The sequence below is a fragment of the Tursiops truncatus genome, chromosome 1 (assembly GCF_011762595.2).
Source record: "Tursiops truncatus isolate mTurTru1 chromosome 1, mTurTru1.mat.Y, whole genome shotgun sequence".
Classification (NCBI taxonomy): domain Eukaryota; kingdom Metazoa; phylum Chordata; class Mammalia; order Artiodactyla; family Delphinidae; genus Tursiops; species Tursiops truncatus.
The window spans coordinates 22,343,519-22,363,215 of record NC_047034.1 but is presented as its reverse complement, the minus strand read 5'-3'; the positions used below and the strand labels follow the sequence as shown (position 1 = coordinate 22,363,215).

The window sequence follows — 19,697 nt, the reverse complement described above, 5'->3', positions numbered from 1 at the left end:
TTCCTTCAGTATGAAAAGTTCCCCCCTTTAGTAAATTATCACGGTGGTGGTGGTGGTGGTGGTGGTGGTGGTGGTGGTGGTGGTGGTGGTGGTGGTGGAGGTGGATTGCATGTTAGCATGAGTTAAAGTTTTTAAAAATTGCATGTTTCCACAGTTTTCTGTCATATAACAATAATTTTGCATTGTTTATTAAATATGGATATATTCATAACATACTGCCTGGTTAAGTAGCAGACCGTAGTTATTCACATGAATTTCAGGGATAGTCTGTAACATCTTACAAAAAAACCTGACGGAAAAACTCGAACAGACTCTTTGGCCAGCCCGGTATAAGTTTAGGAGAAAACAGTTAGCTAGTTTGTACCAGTTAAATGTGAAATGTAAAAGAAAAGCAGAATAAATAATAATTTACTTCTGGAGAGCAGGATGGACACTATGGGTAAATGAAATGCACAGTATGTCAACCTTTATGAATATTTACTGTATAGACCAGGCTCTCCAGAGCACTGTGACTTGCACACTGTGGGTCTCAATACGTCTTAATTGACTGTAGAATTAAGTAGTCTCAGCAAAGTGAAAAAGGTGTATTGTCTCAAGAGGGAAGGAAGTATGTCATATAAATCTTCTTATCCAACCCAGGGCCTAGCTCAGTGCCTCTTGAATGAGGTTTTCTGAAAGTTATTATTTTTCTTGTTCATATAAACATAGCAGCAGATATGTAATAAAATTGGTTGTCTTCCTTTACAGCAATCTTTTAAGTTGTCATATGTTTGATGTTAAAGCAGATTAACTCAATATTTTATCTTCACAAACAGTGCCTATGGGTTTGAAGTATAAATATGCCTTATAACAATTATAAGTTTGAAAAAGTTATTATACCCATTGAATCTTGGTTCAAATTTCTAACATTGGTACTCTGCAAAGTTGGAAATATATGACCTGACTAATGGTTTTCATTTGCATTGATTTGTGACCCTTAAAGAGTGGCCACTTAGTATATACTAAACCTGAAAATAAAGGACCATCTAATTAAAATTCTAGATTTTCCACTTAGTATTTTCTCTCATTGCCAGAACTGGAGAGGGAGCCATGACTGACTGACTTGATAAAAATATACCTAATACTTAAGACTTATTTCTTCATGTAAAATTTTTAACAGAAGCTAAACTTCTGAAAGTGCAATAGTAATTGACCATCTGCTTCTATGTGGCATTCCCCTCCCTTTTCCTTTTAAAAAAATAAAATAAGTTTATGGAAGTAGTTAGATGACAATTCAGATGATGTCTTCATAAAAACTTCATTGGGAAATAGCCACATGAATATACTTTTAATTTAATGATCATTTTTCCAATATCCTTATTTGTTTTGATGCTTAAAACGGAATAAAACACATACAAAGAAATCATACTCATTAAGTATTTTTTCCCCCTGCATAGAACTTGTAAATTGATTTATATAGAGTGAAATATTCAAGTCTTTATAATTTCCTGTTCATTGGTTTGCCAGATATTTAGTAGATAACGTACAGTTTCAAAAGGAGAAAACATGATTGTTTTACTTGGGCTGGGACGTTGCGGCTGGCCTCCCGTCTGTCCTGATCACCACGCCACATGTTACCCAGTCGCCCTCCTCGTGCCCAAAGAGTGTCGTCCTCTACTGGAGAAGTCTTCTCATCTTATCACCTTTTTCTGATTTCTTTACAAATAACTGATAATACTGAGAAAAGTGAGAAATACTTTCATATGTTCTTATCAGTTCTGCAACTATTAGAACAATTAACTTTTTAACTCATGTTTAAATGTACTTTAATCTGGTGTTGGGTTGGTAAGTTTGCAATTACTAATGAACTCATTAAATATCCTAAGCGTTATTTACCTGTCCTGAAAATTTCATCTGTACAGACCAAAATCTGCACCCTCGTCACAGCCCAGTGCCAACGGAGTCCAGACGGAGGGACTGGATTATGACAGGCTGAAGCAGGTGGGCGACCAGTGGCAGCTTCCCCTTATTTGCACTTGTTCTTTTTAAAAAAATACCCCATGTGCATATGTTTGACAGGTTGCGAACGTGTTTGAAAAGAATGTAGAGTTAAAAAAAAAAAAGAATGTAGAGTTAGATATTTTTTTATGCAAGTTAAACAGTGGCATTAGTACTATGTTATTTTTTTCAAATCCTCATGTTTTGGTTCATAAGTTTGCATAAAGTGCCAACAGTGGTGGAGGGTAGGGGCAATGGTTTAATGCTATATTATAAACTTTAAATGTAAGTGAATGGTGTACAATTGCTTAAATAAAAAATGGGCTTGCACTTTTCACTTATCATTAGCCGAAATGGACCCACCAAGTCTGGTTTTGGCAAGAATGTGAGGAAAATGGGCACTCTCACCTCACATACTTCTGCTTTCTAGGAAGCGGTTTGGGAAGACAAACCAAAAGCCTTAAAAATAAATGATTTACCTTTGAACCCGGCAATTTCACTTTGAAGAATTTATGCTAAGAAAATAGGATAGAAGTATGTAACTATACAGTGTGGAGGAGGGCTCTGCAGCTATTAAGGAACCATAAGTGAGAATATTGAACAATGAATTGTGAACACTTGCCCACATTAGGTGAAACAGACAGGTAACCAAACAGTATGAACAGTTATGTCAATTTTATAAAAAGGAAAAAGATATTGTTCGTATTTTGGATACATATGCATTATATTTAATACCTGTATACACAGAAAAAAAAATGGAAGGAGTAATAGGTGATTTTGGAACCTTGAACTATCTTATTTCTAGAAGAGGTAAATAATTTTTTTTTTACATGGTGGTGTTTAAAAGATTTGAAATGGAAGGCAGGACATCTTAGTAAAACAACTCTCAGTTTTGCAGACCTGAGTACAGATGTGCCTGTAGTGAAAATTTTAATTTTTGTCTTCTTACCCTGCACTTCAGGGTAGCCTCTGAAAATAACGGTCGCACAGATCACTGCAGCAGGCTTTTATTGAGTGTCTGGCGGACTTCAGTGCCACGCATTTGCTAGGTTATTCGCACGACATTGTCCCCTAATTCTCACAGTAGTCAGATAACACAGTGTTTGTACTCAAGTTGTGCACATCTGAGGTTCAGAGAAGTTAAATTTACTCAGTCCCACAGTCAGGATCAGAACCCAGTCTAAAGACTCAGACCTACTAGAGAAATGGACTTGAGGATATGGGCAGGGGGAAGGGTAAGCTGGGACAAAGTGAGAGAGTGGCATGGACATATATACACTACCAAACGTCAGGTAGATAGCTAGTGGGAAGCAGCCGCATAGCACAGGGAGATCAGCTCGGTGGTTTGTGACCACCTAGAGGGGTGGGATAGGGAGGGTGGGAGGGAGGGAGGAGATATGGGAACATATGTATATGTATAACTGATTCACTTTGTTATAAAGCAGAAACTAACACACTTAAATTATTAAAAAAAAAAAAAAAAAGAACCCAGTCTTTATTCGGAGTTCGCTTTCCCCATTCTATCACTCATTTTTTAAAATGCCAACAAAGTTTGAGTGGGGCTTAAAAAGAGACCAATAATGTTGCAATAATGAGTTCAAAGTTAAATAGGAATTAAAGAGACAAATACTAACAATTTCAGATCAACCTAATTTTTATACTGCAAAGCTGTTTGAACAGTTCAGTTGAGTTATGTAATTTGAAAAGCATGTGGTCATTGATAATCAAGCCCTTGTTTCCTGTGTGTTAAACATGGCTTTCTTTTCTTGAAAAACATTTTAAAATGGAGCACTTGCACACATTTAAAATATGGTAAGTTCTTGGCAATCTGAAGTAGGGGACTAGAAGAGAGGATAGATTTGATTTTAGGACTGATTTTAAGTTAAATCAGTTAAAGTTAAGTTAAATAAGTTAATTTGAAAAAGGCTATCTGTTAGTCCATATAATAACTTCTGTGCCTCAGTTTCCTCATTCGAAAATGAAGGAATTAAACTAATTGATAGTTTTCAACCTTATTTTAAGCGTGAAAAGCTTTTTTTAAAAATGAACCTTAAACACAGAGCAATTTAATGTTACCTGAGGTGTGTGCAGTATTAAAGTCAAATAACTTGAAATTAATCCTTCCAAAGGATAGCTATTTTTCATCCATTAAAATTGTGTCACCTTGGGCTTCCCTGGTGGCGCAGTGGTTGGGAGTCCGCCTGCCAATGCAGGGAACACGGGTTCGTGCCCCGGTCCGGGAAGATCCCACATGCCGCGGAGCGGCTGGGCCCGTGAGCCATGGCCGCTGAGCCTGCGCGTCCGGAGCCTGTGCTCCACAACAGGAGAGGCCACAGCAGTGAGAGGCCCGCATACCGCAAAAAAAAAAATTGTGTCACCTTATTAGCCCTTTTAGCTTTCATATTACACAGTCTTCATTTTTTAACTAGGGGGTATCCATTATTTCACATTGAACTTTATAAATATTGATTTTGCAAAATATGTAAAGATGGATCGGTTTTCATATAGGAAGGAGGGTCCAGAGCATCACTGTTAACTAGGAACATAACACGGGCCACATAGTACTTTAAATTTGTAGTAGCCACATTACATACAGAGAAACAGGTGGTATTCACTTCAATATATTTTATTTAACCTAATATAGCCAAAATAATCTTTCAATATATAATCAGTATTTTTAAATTACTAATGAGTTATTGTACATTACTTGCCTCATACTAAATCTTTGAAATCTGGTGTCTGTTTTACATTTACAATGCATCTCGCTTCAGACTAGCCACGTTTCAAGTGCTCAGTAGCTATGTGTGGCTGGTCCCTGCTTCTTGGACTGTGCACGTCCAGCGGGGTCCGATCCTCTTCCTTCCCCACCTATTAGGGCAACCCCTGAGGGCCCTCCAGGGGAATCCTAGATTCCTTGAAACTTAGTTTGGCAGCTCTGGTGACTCCTGAAGTAAGGAGTCCCCGTACTTCAGACCAGGTGACAGATTGGCCAAGCGCTGGTTGTCCAGTTCACACGTCTTCTTCCTTGAAACTTCTTTATGTATTATTACCTCTTAGACAGCTCCCAGAAGACTAGATTAAAAGCAGAGCCATTACGTTTTCTAGAAATTATCTGAATCATACCTTTCACTGGACGACCAAGTAATTATTTTAGTTTTAGAAAACATTCTGCTTCATATTTTGCTAAGCTAGAATAAGCAAAGATTGGGAAGCAAAGGCCATTAAAACAAAATTTACCAAGGTTAATCTTCTACGACATAAATTGTGACTCTGGAAACGAGAAACATACATAATATTTCCTACATTCTTAAAATTTTATGTGAGCAAGAATCTTTTTAACAGTTTTTTTTTCTGTATTTCTGATGTTTTTCTCTTAATATTTTAGGACATTTTAGATGAAATGAGAAAAGAATTAACTAAGCTAAAAGAAGAGCTCATTGATGGTGAGTGTCTAAACAAATTTGCTACCCTTTAGAGTAGTGTTCAAGAATAGCCATTTTAAAGAAAATGCAAATAAAGAAATACCCAGTTTATTACTTGAGGGCATAAAACAATTACTTTTCCATATTATCCTGCCCTTTACTTGGTTTAGGAGTCAGGGAGGAGCTCTGTCTCCTTCATATAATGGAAATTATTTGTAAGAATGGGGGTAAGCAAGATTCCTAAGTTTCCAGTGTTGAGTAGTATTAGATGGAAAACTAGGTGAAGAAGTCTTTCTCTAGGTTACTTCTGTTCATCCATCCCACCCCACTGACCTCTTGTTTTAAGCCCCAAAAATCGGTGTTTTCGTTTTGTGTACAAAATGGAGAGAATATATAAATATATGGAAATCAGTGTGGTCTTCGTAAAAATAAGAAAACAAAGATTTCTGCAATGAAAGGTGCAAGATCAGTATGTCTTTTTATTACTGTGAGTTTGAATACAATCGTTAACATTTCTTAAGAATGAATCACCCATTTACTTTACCTTATCATTATATTTACTTTTAATATTTTTCCTTTTCCTACCCAGCAATCAGGCAGGAACTGAGCAAGTCAAATACTGCCTAGAGAATCAAACTAAGGAGAGACAGGACTTTAATCTGGAGAAAGGAAAAGAAAAAAAAAACCTACAAAGAACAGCTGTGTTAACAACAACAAAACCCTTACATCTTGTGAGCTGTAAGAAGAAAATGGAGACAAACAGTCGGAAGGAGGGAAAAACCAACATACTTTGAAAGCCTTCAGACATTACTACTCTGGCGATAAGCTGTTTCCCTCACGGTTTTCTGCTTTTCTCTGACCTTTACAACGGGATGGAGGAGAGTCATATAGGAGTTCCTGTATCAGTTATGCAGAAAATACTGAATCCGTCAGGCAAGATCACCATGCATTGAAATACTTTCATGTCAAGAGAAAAATCGCACGTTTTCCACAATCCATTGCTAAAATAAAGAGGAGAAAGGCTTGAGAATTTTTTTTCAGAGAATGGTGATGAGGAATTTAGCAAGTTATGCTATTGTATTGTAAATGTTTCTCTCAGGTTTGTCTTCCTATCATATTTGATATTCCATGAATAATTGAGTTCAGCCCTATGTAGGTTAAGATCATAAAATGTGGAACAAATGGAACTGTATGTGCTTTCAAAGGGTGATATTTATAAGAAAGTGTCCTAAAAATGATTTGTTCGGAGTGAGGAATTTTAGAATGATAGGAAGTCTCTCGAGTTTAGCCTTCATGCAATTTTGTAGATTCAAACATAAAATTTGTCCAGAATTTAAAGATTTAGATGCCTTCCTAAATTGTTACAATGCTTTACCAAATCTGTGACTCCTACATAACACAAGCCAGTGGTCAAATGTAAAACAGTATATTGTAGATTCACTGTAGGTTTTCAACCTTTTTTAGATTTATGCACGTGGACATTTTTATAATGTAATTACAACCACCACAAAATTAGCTTTTTAAATTGCAGACAGTAATGCATGTCAAACTAATACGTAGTGGCCTTTTCAAGGCCTAGTCCCAGGGAAAACATTTTGTAGAGTATAGGGGAGCGGGAGGAAGGGAAGGAATAATTTTTTATTTAAAGTTAATTTCTGCACTATCTTTGTTCTCAGTTATCTGCATGAATAATAATGAGGAATATTTTGTGACTTTAATTCGTAAATATGTTAACAGCACCAAGTACTTAATCTTTTACGTCATGTCTTCAGCTATTTGTATTTTCACTTGAGTAAGTTCAGTGGTCTGAAACATGATTCTGAGCTTCACATGAATTACATCTTAGTGTGGAACTCAAAAGTTCCATCCCTGAATTTGGCTGTTATTACCTAGGCGCCCTGCAGTTATACAGGTGTTCAGGTACACATTCCTGACTACAAAGCTGCTTTTGAACCTTGTTATGTTGAAATACTAGAAAAGTAACAATGACGGCAGCAAATTAAGGTCACAGAAATCATTAGATAAAGGGAAAACAACGAGGGGGTTCCTGCATAATTTCCTTTTAATAAATAAAGTGAGACTTAGGTGGTGGAAAGAAGGAACTAGATACTCTACTTACCACCATGTGTGTGCGTGCGTGCGTGTTTGTGTGGGCACTCACGTGTGTGTATGTTATCCACTCCCTTTTCTTTGAAACTTCTAAGATTACAATAGGGGAGAAATCCTGTATGTTGCAATGATAGAATTTTTTGAAATTTTAGGAAATCACAGTTCTCCAGGCTCTCCATCTTGATTTATGCTTGAGTTATTATGTGCCATATTTGCTTTGAAACCTTTGATTATCAGTAGTTTTACTAAAATTTTGAAGAAATAATCCACTTTCGTCTGCTTTCTAGATTTTCTTAATCGAAGTTCATAAGACAGAACTTGTTGATAGCATAGTCTTGTAAGCGCTGCACGTTTGCAGCCATTACCACTTCAAAGAGGTTTGAATGAGGGAATGTTTTTCCCTTGTTAAAATAGTTCCTGTTTCCGTAGAAACTTCATTTTTAGATCTGTGATGGATGAGCTATCATAATTCAAGTATACAGTTCTTTTTTTCTATCAACTCTTCATTGTCATCCAATAGTGAAGACATTACAGATGCAGCAAGCTTATGAAGTACTACTTTCTAAAAGAAATAGGAGGCATTTTCATCTTTACTATTGTACTTTTGGTTATGCAAACACTTTGATGATACCATGTTTATGTCCCCCATAAATCTGGTCAGAAATCACTTTTGATTTTGTTGATTAAGTTAAACAGTCTATAGTAGGATAGAGTACTGGGTACAAGTGGTCCAAAGTAAGATAAAAGACTACGGTAAAAATGCTAGATCTTAAAAAAGAAACTGGTTTATGCACTAAACGTTTTGTGCCTTGGTCTAATATTAATATGATGTCTGTGTAAAATGACAAAAAGAACCAGTGTTGAACCACGTTTTATTTCCTGTCGTTCTGCATTATCCCAGATTGCTAAATGTGTTCTTTCCAAGACGTTTGATTGAATTCCTGTATACATTTGCTGTCCTATGTGACAGTTTTGTCATTGTTAGAGATTTCAGTAATTACAATGGGAAACAGAAGCTTAGGTTATTTTCCTTATCAAAACTATGTTCCCTGGAGCCACAATATTATGATGGTTTTCGTGCTCTTGTACATTGGATGTCTTAAGCTGAGTGCAGTTTAGGGGATCCTTTCTAATTACAGGAAGGTACTTCTTTCCTTCAACACTGTGATCTGACCTGTGACAAATCTGTACTATACACTATGTAAATGGCTAACAAGTCAATTGCAAACCAACTGAATGTACAAATCTTAGTGCTGGTGCTGAAATCTCTTCAGAATAGTCATCATGATCTCAAAGTTCGTTTCAAAATTTGCAAGCATCAAGTGTCAATCAAAACTGAAGATGAAACACTAATGAATGTTGAATTCTCATGCTTTAGGTGTACTTCCTTATTAGAGTTTTTGGTTCTCTGCTATTTTTACCGTACTGTTTCATTTAAATTTCCTACATGCTAACTTCGTTTGTGCGATTGAAATAAAATTGCAGTATATACGTGTTGCTTGTTTGTGACACTTAGATAATCTTCTGACATAATTTGTTGGTTCTAAAATAAGTTGTATTGAATGTAGAAAACACTCTTTAAAGTCCGTGACTTCACTTCTTAAAGTTTACATACCAACACTACAAAGATTTCATAAGTCATAAATACTAAGTAATGTATACAAAGGGAATATGTGGTAATGTATCTATCTACTTTTTGCTTGAAATAGCTATTGGGTGTTCCCTGTGTGTTCTTATTTTCTCTCGGCCCAGCTTGGTACCGTGTCTTACAGTCAAGAGAGTGATAAATGTTTAAGTTTACTCCATTTTGTTTTACAGCGTAGATACGTTAAACTCATTTATGCAGTTAAAATTTTCCTTTATATAGTTCGCAGTGTAAAGGATATTGTAAGGGCCTTACCAAGTACTGAGTTTTAAATATAGTGAAATCTGTATCTATAGTGTTTGTTTATATAGTGTTTGTTTATATGTAGTTCTTGAAACCCACATATAAGCAGCAGTACGTTTTATCTGACTCTTACGAAGTACTGATTTTGAGTTCGCTTTAAAATTTGAATGTCTTCATTAGAAATACAACAGTCTTTGTCTTCTTTCTCCTACCGGACCCCAACTTTTCCCTCCCTCATCCTCTCCGCTTCTCATGGACCCCATGTTCCTGCCGTTCACTGACGTTTGCCGTCATTACCCAGTCCACAGGTGTAAACATATTAACTGATTTTTTTCTCTCTGTCCTGTCTCGGGTTCTTGCTTCCCTTCATGTATAAATCAGAATGTTTGTCTACAAACTAAGAGTCACTTCCCATTCAAAAATGAATGAAGTAATGTGTGGTAACCTTTAAAATTTGCCTAGATACAACTTTGTCTCCTAAATTTGTATATACTTCCAGTGCCCTTGTGAAGAATTGGTCTTTAAGTTCTAAGTAGTGTTATCCTTTGAAGCACAGTTTACAAAGGTATGCTACCGGATCTCTGTGATTCCTTTCTGTAGCCATCCTAACTTTATATATAACCCTATTACCCTTTCAGTTCTATCGATTAAGCGTAAGAATGACATCATATAAAGCATACTGTGTGAAAGAACTCTCTAGGAGCTCTTAATTCCTTTATGAAGCTATTGCATAATCTGCTTTCCTGAAGACATTTACTCCAGCATTCACATTAAAACTCCACACGTGTTCCTGGTAGTACCGTTTTTGTTTTTAACAGATGAATTCGTATCTGTACATCTCCTCAAAGCTCTAAGGGATGAGAAAGGGATCCCGAGAGTATAATGAAATTAGTGATGCTAATACCTCTGACTTTTCACTGAAAAGCCATTTTATATTTAGACTTAGGTGTTTCTGAAGTATGCATAAGGAATCTTTGTCAATCTGGGTGAATAGAATTGTCCCAGGTATCTGGCTACAAAAAGACACAGTGGAGAACATTTATTTTTAAGAGTAGTTTTCTCTCAAAATAAGCACATTTGCCTAAGAAGCTAAAGTTGGTAACCCCTCAAGAAACGACTGTCGAGGGTCTAGAATGCAGATTTTCTCTGTTGCAAACTTCCAAATGGGCTGTGGGTTATGTTTGTTTCCTTTATGTTGCCTCTAGATAAGTTTTGAGGCTCAGTAGGTTTTTATATCTGTTCATAATACTTTAAAAGTGAAACGTTCAAATTTTCAAAACGTCGAAAACTGATTAGAAAAGAATTACTAGAGTAAATTTAGGAGGGTTAGGGACATGCAGCATCAACTTAAATGGAGGTCTAGGATATCTCCCTTGTTGATACCAATGGTGAATTCACAGAGAAGCAAATTCAATCAGTTAGGAGATACAACTGAAAGCTCCTAATGTTATGAACTATGTAAATATCTCTTTCTAAAGAGCTTTTTTTTTAAAAAAGTAACTGTCCCTGTGAGAGGATAAATAAATGATTGTCATAATGACTTAGGATGTTGAAAGAATTACTGCCACATTTATTGGTTATTTTTGTTCAATCTGATGAAATCAATATATCTGAACGTCAAGAAAGGAAAAAAAGGACTTTTCAGTTATTATAGATTCATGTGTTGCACATAAACTCTCTAAGCTGAAATGTTAGTATCAGTTAAGGCATGTAGTTGGCTTCAAATACTTGCTGATTAATTTAACATGAAGAATAAATAAAGCTGAATCCTCAGTTTTAAGTGTTTGAGCCAAAAGGTCCCCGTCACTGAGATGTACCCCACTTCTCTGAAGCATGTTGTATACTTGGAGCAGTTGAGCAGAGAGCAGAGCCCCTGGAAGCTTCTGGTATAGGTCTGTGGGATTCCTAGGTAGAGGGAAGAAATCAGGGCCTCAGAGGCAGCTGAGGGTAGGGAGGACACATGCATCATCTAAAGAGTGTTGTGGTGTTTGGTTTTTTTGCGGTACGCGGGCCTCTCACTGTTGTGGCCCTTCCCGTTGCGGAGCAGCAGGCTCAGCGGCCATGGCTCACGGGCCCAGCTGCTCTGTGGCATGTGGGATCTTCCTGGACCAGGGCACGAACCCGCGTCCCCTGCATCGGCAGGCGGACTCTCAACCACTGCGCCACCAGGGAAGCCCAAGAGTGTTCTTTTACATCACTTTTTCATATAATTCTAACTGAAAACTCAAATACGACCTTTTTTCAACGGTTCTGAGAGAAGACAGCTTTCATTTTAATAGAACTTACTAGAAAAGCTGATACGTTTCATTAGAGGACTAAGTTTGCATTTACTCCATAAGTGTAAAAATCTGTATAAAAATCACAGCCTCATAGTTTATCATGTTTAAATTTGATTTAACTTTTTTCCCCTTTGGCTCCAAGACTGATTTCTTCAGCAATAGATAACAATTTTTAAAATATATAAAAAAGAAATTGCTAATGTAGGCAGTGAATAACGTCATATGGGTGCATTTGGTTTTTGGTTAATGGTGGTTCTTCCAAGAAGACTTAGAATATATTAAAAAGCATGCAGTTAGTTGGTCCTTTGGATTACACAGGAAATGGCATTTAGAAAATTTACATTGAAGAAATTTATATTGATAGGTGTTTACATTGAAGGATATTTAATTCTCTGTCAGGTCCCAAAGTTTCCATTCAAATCTATAGAAAATGAGAAAATAGGTTCTTGGTTTACACTTAAAATACAAGCTATTTTAATCATACAGAAGAAATTGCCACAGAAGGCTTTTCAAGATTATGGTTCGTTCATGCCCTTAGTCACGTCCATGGAACCTTAGTCTGAGTCCCTTTTTTAAAGATTAAAGGCATTTTTAGAGACGTTTTTCAATTTGCTTCATTTAAATTTTAGGTGAGAGATACCGATTTGGAATTTTTATTGTCATTAACCATGTTGAACTCAGGTGTAAACTCGGTTTGTTCTGCCTGCCGTGGCATTGGGTGTTTTAAATGTTCCGGAGTTTCCTTAGATGCTCGTATCCTCAAGTCTGAGGTTTGTCCGTTCTTGGTGGTGGACTAACTTAGCGCTGTCACCCAGGCCCCGTGTGACCTCAGGTGCTGCCAGGCTGCCCGGCGGTGGTGGTTGGGCAAGTGGAAGCTGGGCGTGATGAACTTACATGTAGACCTAAGTTAGTTCTGCGCCTTGAAGGGTTGGTGGTAGTCACTGACTTTGACACTAAAATGTCCAGGGAGAATCATTTCCCCCTGAGAAAAGTATTGGGAGGATTTAGATATTCAGAAGAGAGGTGTATTAAAATCTGGCCTCCTTTTCTACCTACTTATTACCAAGGGGAATGGGAGTTTCAGGCCTGAGCCAAGGAGTTTACAATTTGGTTTCCTTAACGTAGACACCTCATCATTATAGGTTTCAGTTGCTGAAATTGAATTTTACGGGGTAGTATTTGGTCCTCACATAAAATAGCCTTGTTTCTGAAAGTAAACATCTTAAAAGATTCTTATTTTAACCCACTTCTTTGCCCCTTTCTTAGGCTGGACACTTCGTGTTCCTCCCACTTTGCCGTCTCACTCCTCCCTTTGTGTGTGGGAAGTGGACCGGTCATTGGCCTGGGCTCCAGCCGGCTTGACCAGCTGTCAGGCTGCAGGGCTAGTCCATGTGGTGGTCTCCAGGCCGTGTCTCTGAGGTTGCCCCTCCTTTTAACACTTAGCTCTGTGTGTCATCATCCAGTGTGTACTCTGCAGCCACTGGTTTGCTTTATTTCTTCCTTTTTGATCCAAGAGAAGGGGAAAAGGGCCCGAGTTTTACTCTCTGATCCTAAGTGCTGCTTTTAATTGTTTCAAAATCTTAGACCCTATTCACTGGAAAACATGCATCCTAGGTGTGAACAGTAAGGGAAAACTGATGAAGTGATGATTTTGCAGTCGTGCCGCATGCAGTGTTAGTGCTATGTTAACTGCTGCCCCAAGGCCCTCTGCTCACTCGTGAGATTTCACAGATTGGGTTACAGGTGTCTGCGTTCTCCCGGCCACGGCCTCAGCCTGGAAGCACAGGCATCCATCCATTCCCACAGATCCAAGTGATACCGTGTGGGATCATGTGAGATGTGAAACCGTGCTCCGGTTACGATTAGATCAGTGACAAAGCCCTTTTGATTCTTTTTCTGGCCCAGTAGCTTTTTTTTAAGTAAACACTCTGCAGAGCTGGATGGAGTGAAGCAGCCCTTCTCTGTTTCTTGGGGAGGAATACACTTGAGCAGCTCTCATGTCCCCTGAGCCCGCTGTACCGTGGTTCCTTCTATCACTGTCATCCATGGGAGGAATAATGCCCTCCCCTCTCTGCCCTTCTTCTTATACACGAGTGTACAAGCTGTCATTCCTTCCCAGGTCCTTGTTAATCCAAAAGACTAACAGCAGTTTCTTAGCCAACGAGGTGACTCTCCCGCACCATTTGGGTGAATGTTGTTCTTAGTTCTTGCTTGATCTTAAGGAGAAGATAATTGGCACAAAGTCAGAGGTTGAATCGGAAGGTTTGGGATTAGAAAAGATGAGTCCTGTTTTGCAGATGTTCTTTTACTTCTGTTCTTTGTGGGCATGTGTGTGTTTTGGAATTCACTTTTTTTAGCAATAAGACACGCTTTTCATAATGTGTATTTTTTTCTTTTGGGGGGGAAAATGAAGTGTTTCTAACAAAAGTGAATGAGCTAGAAAGAAGATTCTATCTTGAGACATCTGTAGTTGGTGCAAAATATTCAAAACTCAATTACAGTATTTACACATTTTCATAGACATTCTTTTTTTGGTTTGCTTGATAAGACTGAATGAGGAAGCATCCCTGCAGTCTGTAGTTATAGCAGCATTGCAAGTCTGGTCTGTAGCTGGGGTAGAGAGAGTGGGTGAGTTAGGGCTAGTCCCATCTGTGCTTGAGTGGAGTGGGACTTCAGGCAGAGGTCGATCCAGGTAAGTTCCAGTTCAGAGCTTTCTGTTGCCTCGCCTGTGGGAGGAGTTTTCGAAACCTTTTACTTGGCCTGAACGAAAATCAGTTCCATTGTGCTTTCTGCTGACGTCTGGGGAGTTGGGATGACCATATGAGTGAATGACAGGAAGGCTTTTTTGGTGCTTTTTAATCTTACTTTCGAGAAGTGGGGGAGTCAGGGATGAACCTTTCTGGTTGGAGAGCAACATACACCGTTTCCATTGTGAGATTTAGAATGTTAAATACATTCTCCTTTTCAGACCTACCTAGTTGATAGGACAACAGCATCCTGTAGCAGAGCCCAGTTGGTAAAGTTTAAAGGTGAATTTCTTGTGGTCCAGATGGGTTAGTCCTCCATGTTATCCTGCTTTGCTACAAAATTTTAAAACTAGAAATGTGCATTTATGTCCTTAAAGATTATGCAGAGCGGTTTTCTTTGCTAAGGATGTGAGTACATGCAGCCCGTGAACCTAGGGCTTTATAATCTGGGAGTGAGCCTCTTAAGGCAGTATGGACTGAAATAACACTTTAAAAGTTAAGGTTGACTTAAACATATCCAAGGCCATATTTGAATTGGAATTAGAAATTATTTAATGTGTATACAGAACCTCGTGTATCTTATCTCTTGGAATTTCTGAGTTACTGGCCTTGCTGAATTTCAGGAATAAAAGAAACTGGTAGCAACTTGTTTTCAAGCAACAAATTGTAAATTGCTGCTTAACTCAAAAATCATTTGTAAATCCAAATAAAGGGGGATCTTATTGTCAGGAAACATTACCTTCCAAGTTTGGAGCCTACCTTTAAGAAAGAGAAGTGGAGGAGAGGGTGAGACACAAAACCAAAATGGTTGGCAGGGTAGGTGGGATTAGACGGCACCAGGGTTTTGCACCAAAGTTTCAAATATGAATAAATAAAAAGGAGGACCACTTGCAAGACAACTTAGGAAGGACTTGCCAGAAAGTAGCAGCTCCGGCTGCACAACAGTGCCTTCAAAATGATTCTCTGTGTGAATTGCATGCAATTTCGTGTAACCGTAAAGTGTAACCTGTATGTGCATGACGTGTCTAGAACGTGTAAAGTTAAGTTCAGCAGAAAAGGGGCGTAGCCCTGCCACTGATGGGTCAGCGAGCCTGCTGAAGTCCTTGGACTTAACGCGACTTCTTAGGTCTGCAGCATCAGAGCCCTGTGTTTGCATTAAGCAACCATATTGAAATCGGATCCATTTCTTCCTTTGTACTTTCTTTCCTACTTTGCAGCTTTGCTGGTTTTAACTGTTTCACTCTTCTGCTTCTTGGTATCCTTTCTTGTTTTGAAATAAAAAGATGAAATACTTAAGTCAAAGAAGACTTGTTTTTATTTTACCAGTGCTCTTAATTTATCAAAAAATATATGATGTGAAACAGAGTGTTCCACTTTCTTGGTTGTGATTCTGACCTCAAAATATGCTCAGTTCTAAAAACTTGAAGAGCTTTTTCTGGGCCGCCTCCTGCATTTCAACCCGTCGCTAAGGAGGGTGTCAAGCAATCTCCCTTCATCCCTGAACGCAGCTCTTCACTTCTGTCTAATGGTGTCCACTGAAAACAGTGCCGTCCTCACTGGACCCACCCAAGGCCCCTGCCCAGACTCAATGAGCAGCCTGATGGACAAATGAATGGCTGCCTCTGGGCTACAAATACCCTGTGCTTTTCAGTATCAACTGTGTTGTGTCCATAACCCAGGAATAGTGCTACCACAAAATCACTGCATGCGGATGCTGGGAGTGCTTTGGAGTCCTAGAGAATGGAGGGCACCTGAGGCTGGCACGTTCTTGTCTTGCGACCATCCCATTCTCACTGGATTTCCTAGAGGCCGGTTACCTTTCAGCCAAGAATATCTGCGAGCTTGTGGTTTGTAAGGAGCTTGCTGGTACATTCATGTAGACTGTGTGACCATTTAATGGCCTCACTTCAACTTCTGCATTTTCCCCCCCATTCTCTGAAGTCAGGAAAGCGAAAAGAAGGCTCTTCATAGCCTGAACTAAAGCAACTTGAGTGCTTTCCTTTTTCACTAACCTCATTTCTAGCTGAATTTCTTTTCCTCTCCTCCCCTTTTCAAATATCTGAGAAGCCCCCGAGGTTCACAGGAAAGGAGTCGGGGAGGGTACACTGTGACGTCCAGCTTCCCTCGCTTCTGGAGACTGTGATGGTTTTCATCGCAGGCTCAATCCCATTATCTATAGCGAAGAGTTTATCCTCTAAGAGACTCGATGATAAAAAGATTTGCCAGGCTCCTCAGATCCAAGTAAGATGTTCTCTTGGAGCTTATTATCATGAGGTGTGATATCCTAAGATGCTGCATTAGCAATTACATGCCAGCAAGAAGTGCAGAGGGGAAGGAAGCCCCTGGCAGGGTGGTCCAAGCATTGGGGTTTGGTGCTTCTGTTCTCTCAGCCGGAAAGTTAAGTGTCTGGGTTTTCCGACATCATTCCAGCTCAAGCTTTGTGGGTTTTATACCCGGCTGCAGGCAGCTGAGGGTCCCCACCACAGATGGGCCAGTCTGACAGAGACATTCAGCATCACAGAACTGGAGACTGCCCCCCTGATTTTGCCGGCAGTGGCAGACCGGTGGAGGTCGTGTAGGTCAAGTTCACGGCTCCTCCATGGACCAGGTGTAAAGAGCCACTATCCTGCCATTTCTCTGTTCACAGGGCCTGTCCTAGCAAAGGCTGCGAGGTATTGTAATGCTGAACTGATGTTAATTAACATTTGTAAAGCTATCCCATGGGGAGGAGACATTGCAGCTCTAGTCTTCAAAACTCTTTGATTTAAAAGTCACCTGGGTATGTATATGTATAACTGATTTATTTTGTTGTAAAGCAGAAACTAACACACCATTGTAAAGCAATTATACTCCAATAAAGATGTAAAAAAAAAAGAAAAGTTGCCTGGGATGTGACGGTGATTTCTGTTATTCTTGGATGATTATGGCTATATATATCATCACTCCTGACCCCCAGAACAAAAATTTGTATGGAAAGCCTGGACGAAATGTGATGCATAGTACGGAGTTGTGCCTTTCCTGTCTCTGCTCCTGAGACTGAGTGGAGTTCTGGGACCCTGCAGACAGGTAGTGTCAGCCCAGGAAAGGGCACCCCCGTCCCTGCAGTGGGGACTGATCCCCGAGGTGAGAGCAGAGACCACCTCTCAGGAGCCGTCCAAGCCCACACCAGGGCTACCGTCAGGAGTCCTCGCAGCTAGCATCCCCCCCCCCCCGGCATATTTTGCCTCTTTTTCTTTTTCTTAAATGAAGTAAAACACAAAAAAGTGCACTTACGTGTACAACTCACTGCCTTGACGCGGTAAATGCACCCATTGGACCAGCACCCAGATCAGGAAATGACATTGCCATGACCCCAGAGCCCTCTCGCGTTCCCTTCCACCCACACCCAGGAGAAACACCCTCCTGACTTCTAACCCCGTAGATTAGTGTTGGCTGTTTTTGTGCTTTATTTAAATATACTGGTGGGACTTGCCTAGGGGTCCAGTGGCTAAGACTCTGCGCTCCCAATGCAGGGGGCCCCAGTTCGATCCCTGGTCAGGGAACTAGATCCCACATGCTGCAACTAAGAGTTCTCACGCTACAACTAAAGCTGCTGCATGCCACAAGGAAGATCCAGCACAACCAACCAACTAACCAAATTAATAAATAGGACCGGTGCCTTTTTATTTTCCTTTTTTCTTTTTTTTCTTTTTTTTTTTTTTCTTTTGGCTGCATTAGGTCTTCATTGCTGCGCGGGCTTTCTCTAGTTGCGGCGAGCAGGGGCTACTCTTCATTGCGGTGCATGGGCTTCTCACTGCGATGGCTTCTCTTGCTGTGGAGCACAGGCTCTAGGCGCGCGGGCTTCAGTAGTTGTGGCTCGCGGGTTCTAGAGAGCAGGCTCAGTAGTTGCGGTGCACGGGCTTAGTTGCTCTGCAGCATGTGGGATCTTCCCAGACCAAGGCTTGAACCCATGTTCCCTGCATTGGCAGGTGGATTCTTAACCACTGCACCACCAGGGGAGTCCCATGGACTGGTGCGTTTTCTGTGTCTCAATACTGTACGTGAGTTTCATTTATAACGTGTGTGGTGGTTGGTTGTCCATTCCTACTGTGATAGAACAGCTCCCAGCTCGGGACCACCGGGGCTAGCAGTGCCATGAAGGTCCATCCCAGTACTTGTCTTTGGTGACCATAGGCATATGCTTCTCGTGGGCATGTACCTGGGTCATAGCCCATGCCTGTGTCCAACTTCAGCAGATACTGATCCACTTTTCAAGACACTCATGACAGTGACGGAGTCACTGTTACACTTGCGGGCATGTCCACTGGAAGGGCCAGTGCACCTCCGTTCCATCATGCTCCCCTCTGTGAACGGCCCACCGTCCACAGGGAAGGTCAAGTGGAAGAACCAAGCCTGCCTCCGTGAGATTCCCTAAGTGGAGTCTGATCCTGTGTCCCTGAAACATGGAATTAAGGACTTTCTCACACAAATTCCTCGTCCTCTTACTCACCAAGAACACAATTCATGTCTACACATATTGTGAGGAATTTGCTCAGAAGATAAGCTTCTTTTTCCCCCCTCCAGTTCAGTTGTTTGTACTCAATGAAATTGTTTTTAAAATTTTTAATTTCCACCTAACAAAGCACAGACTGACGGAGCAGTTGTTTGTGACCTACAGATTACAGAAATGTCTCTCAGGGCAAAGGAAGTGAGGCCCAGTAGCTGCCTTTTGTTCTGTTTTTGTTTTTTGTTTTTTCCTAAAAAATGCTCCCTCTAGGGGGAGTTCACATGCTTCGTTATGGCATGGGAATTTGTTTGATTTGAGGAAGTAATCCCACCCACTGTGCGGTAACCCAAAGATTTTGGGCCTGAAGCGGATGTTAAGATACAAATCTCTAGTGTTAAGTTCCAAAATGTTTGCCCGTATGGTGAATTATTATTTTTTAACTGGGAGCTATTCAAAATCCCAAACTCCTTTCCTCTCCTAAATTTTCAAAAAAGGGAAAGACTTTTCCCCCTTAATATCATCCGAGAAAATATCAGATTCTCTTGTTAATATTGAGATGCGTTGGTCAACACCGTCCAGAAGGTTCCAATTTGGGCGGCAGATGGACCCAGAAGTGGGATTTTTCTCCTTGTAGATCCCTTGCTTTACCAACCACTTCATGGCAGAGCATCTCAGATGCTGCTTGCAACCTGGTGATGCGAGCAAAGGACACAGGGAACTATTCAGAACGCCTCCAAGTTAACAAAAGGCCAAGAAGAGTTGATGTCCTGGATTTTGGGGCATTTTTTT

The 19,697-nt window shown here is 39.9% G+C and overlaps 1 protein-coding gene across 10 annotated transcripts in view; it reads left to right on the top strand.

Annotated features, from left to right (window-relative positions):
• Window positions 1-9,002, top strand: part of ENAH (ENAH actin regulator) — a 155,126-nt gene extending 146,124 nt beyond the window's left edge. For all 10 annotated transcript variants that reach the window (XM_019920347.3, XM_073800846.1, XM_019920346.3 and 7 more), the window contains 3 exons: window positions 1,902-1,980; window positions 5,363-5,420; window positions 5,989-9,002. In XM_019920347.3, the coding sequence (XP_019775906.1) occupies window positions 1,902-1,980; window positions 5,363-5,420; window positions 5,989-6,026 (175 nt within the window). In that variant the 3' untranslated portion in view covers window positions 6,027-9,002. The remainder of the gene's footprint in view (window positions 1-1,901; window positions 1,981-5,362; window positions 5,421-5,988) is intronic.
• Window positions 9,003-19,697: the final 10,695 nt, after the last annotated feature.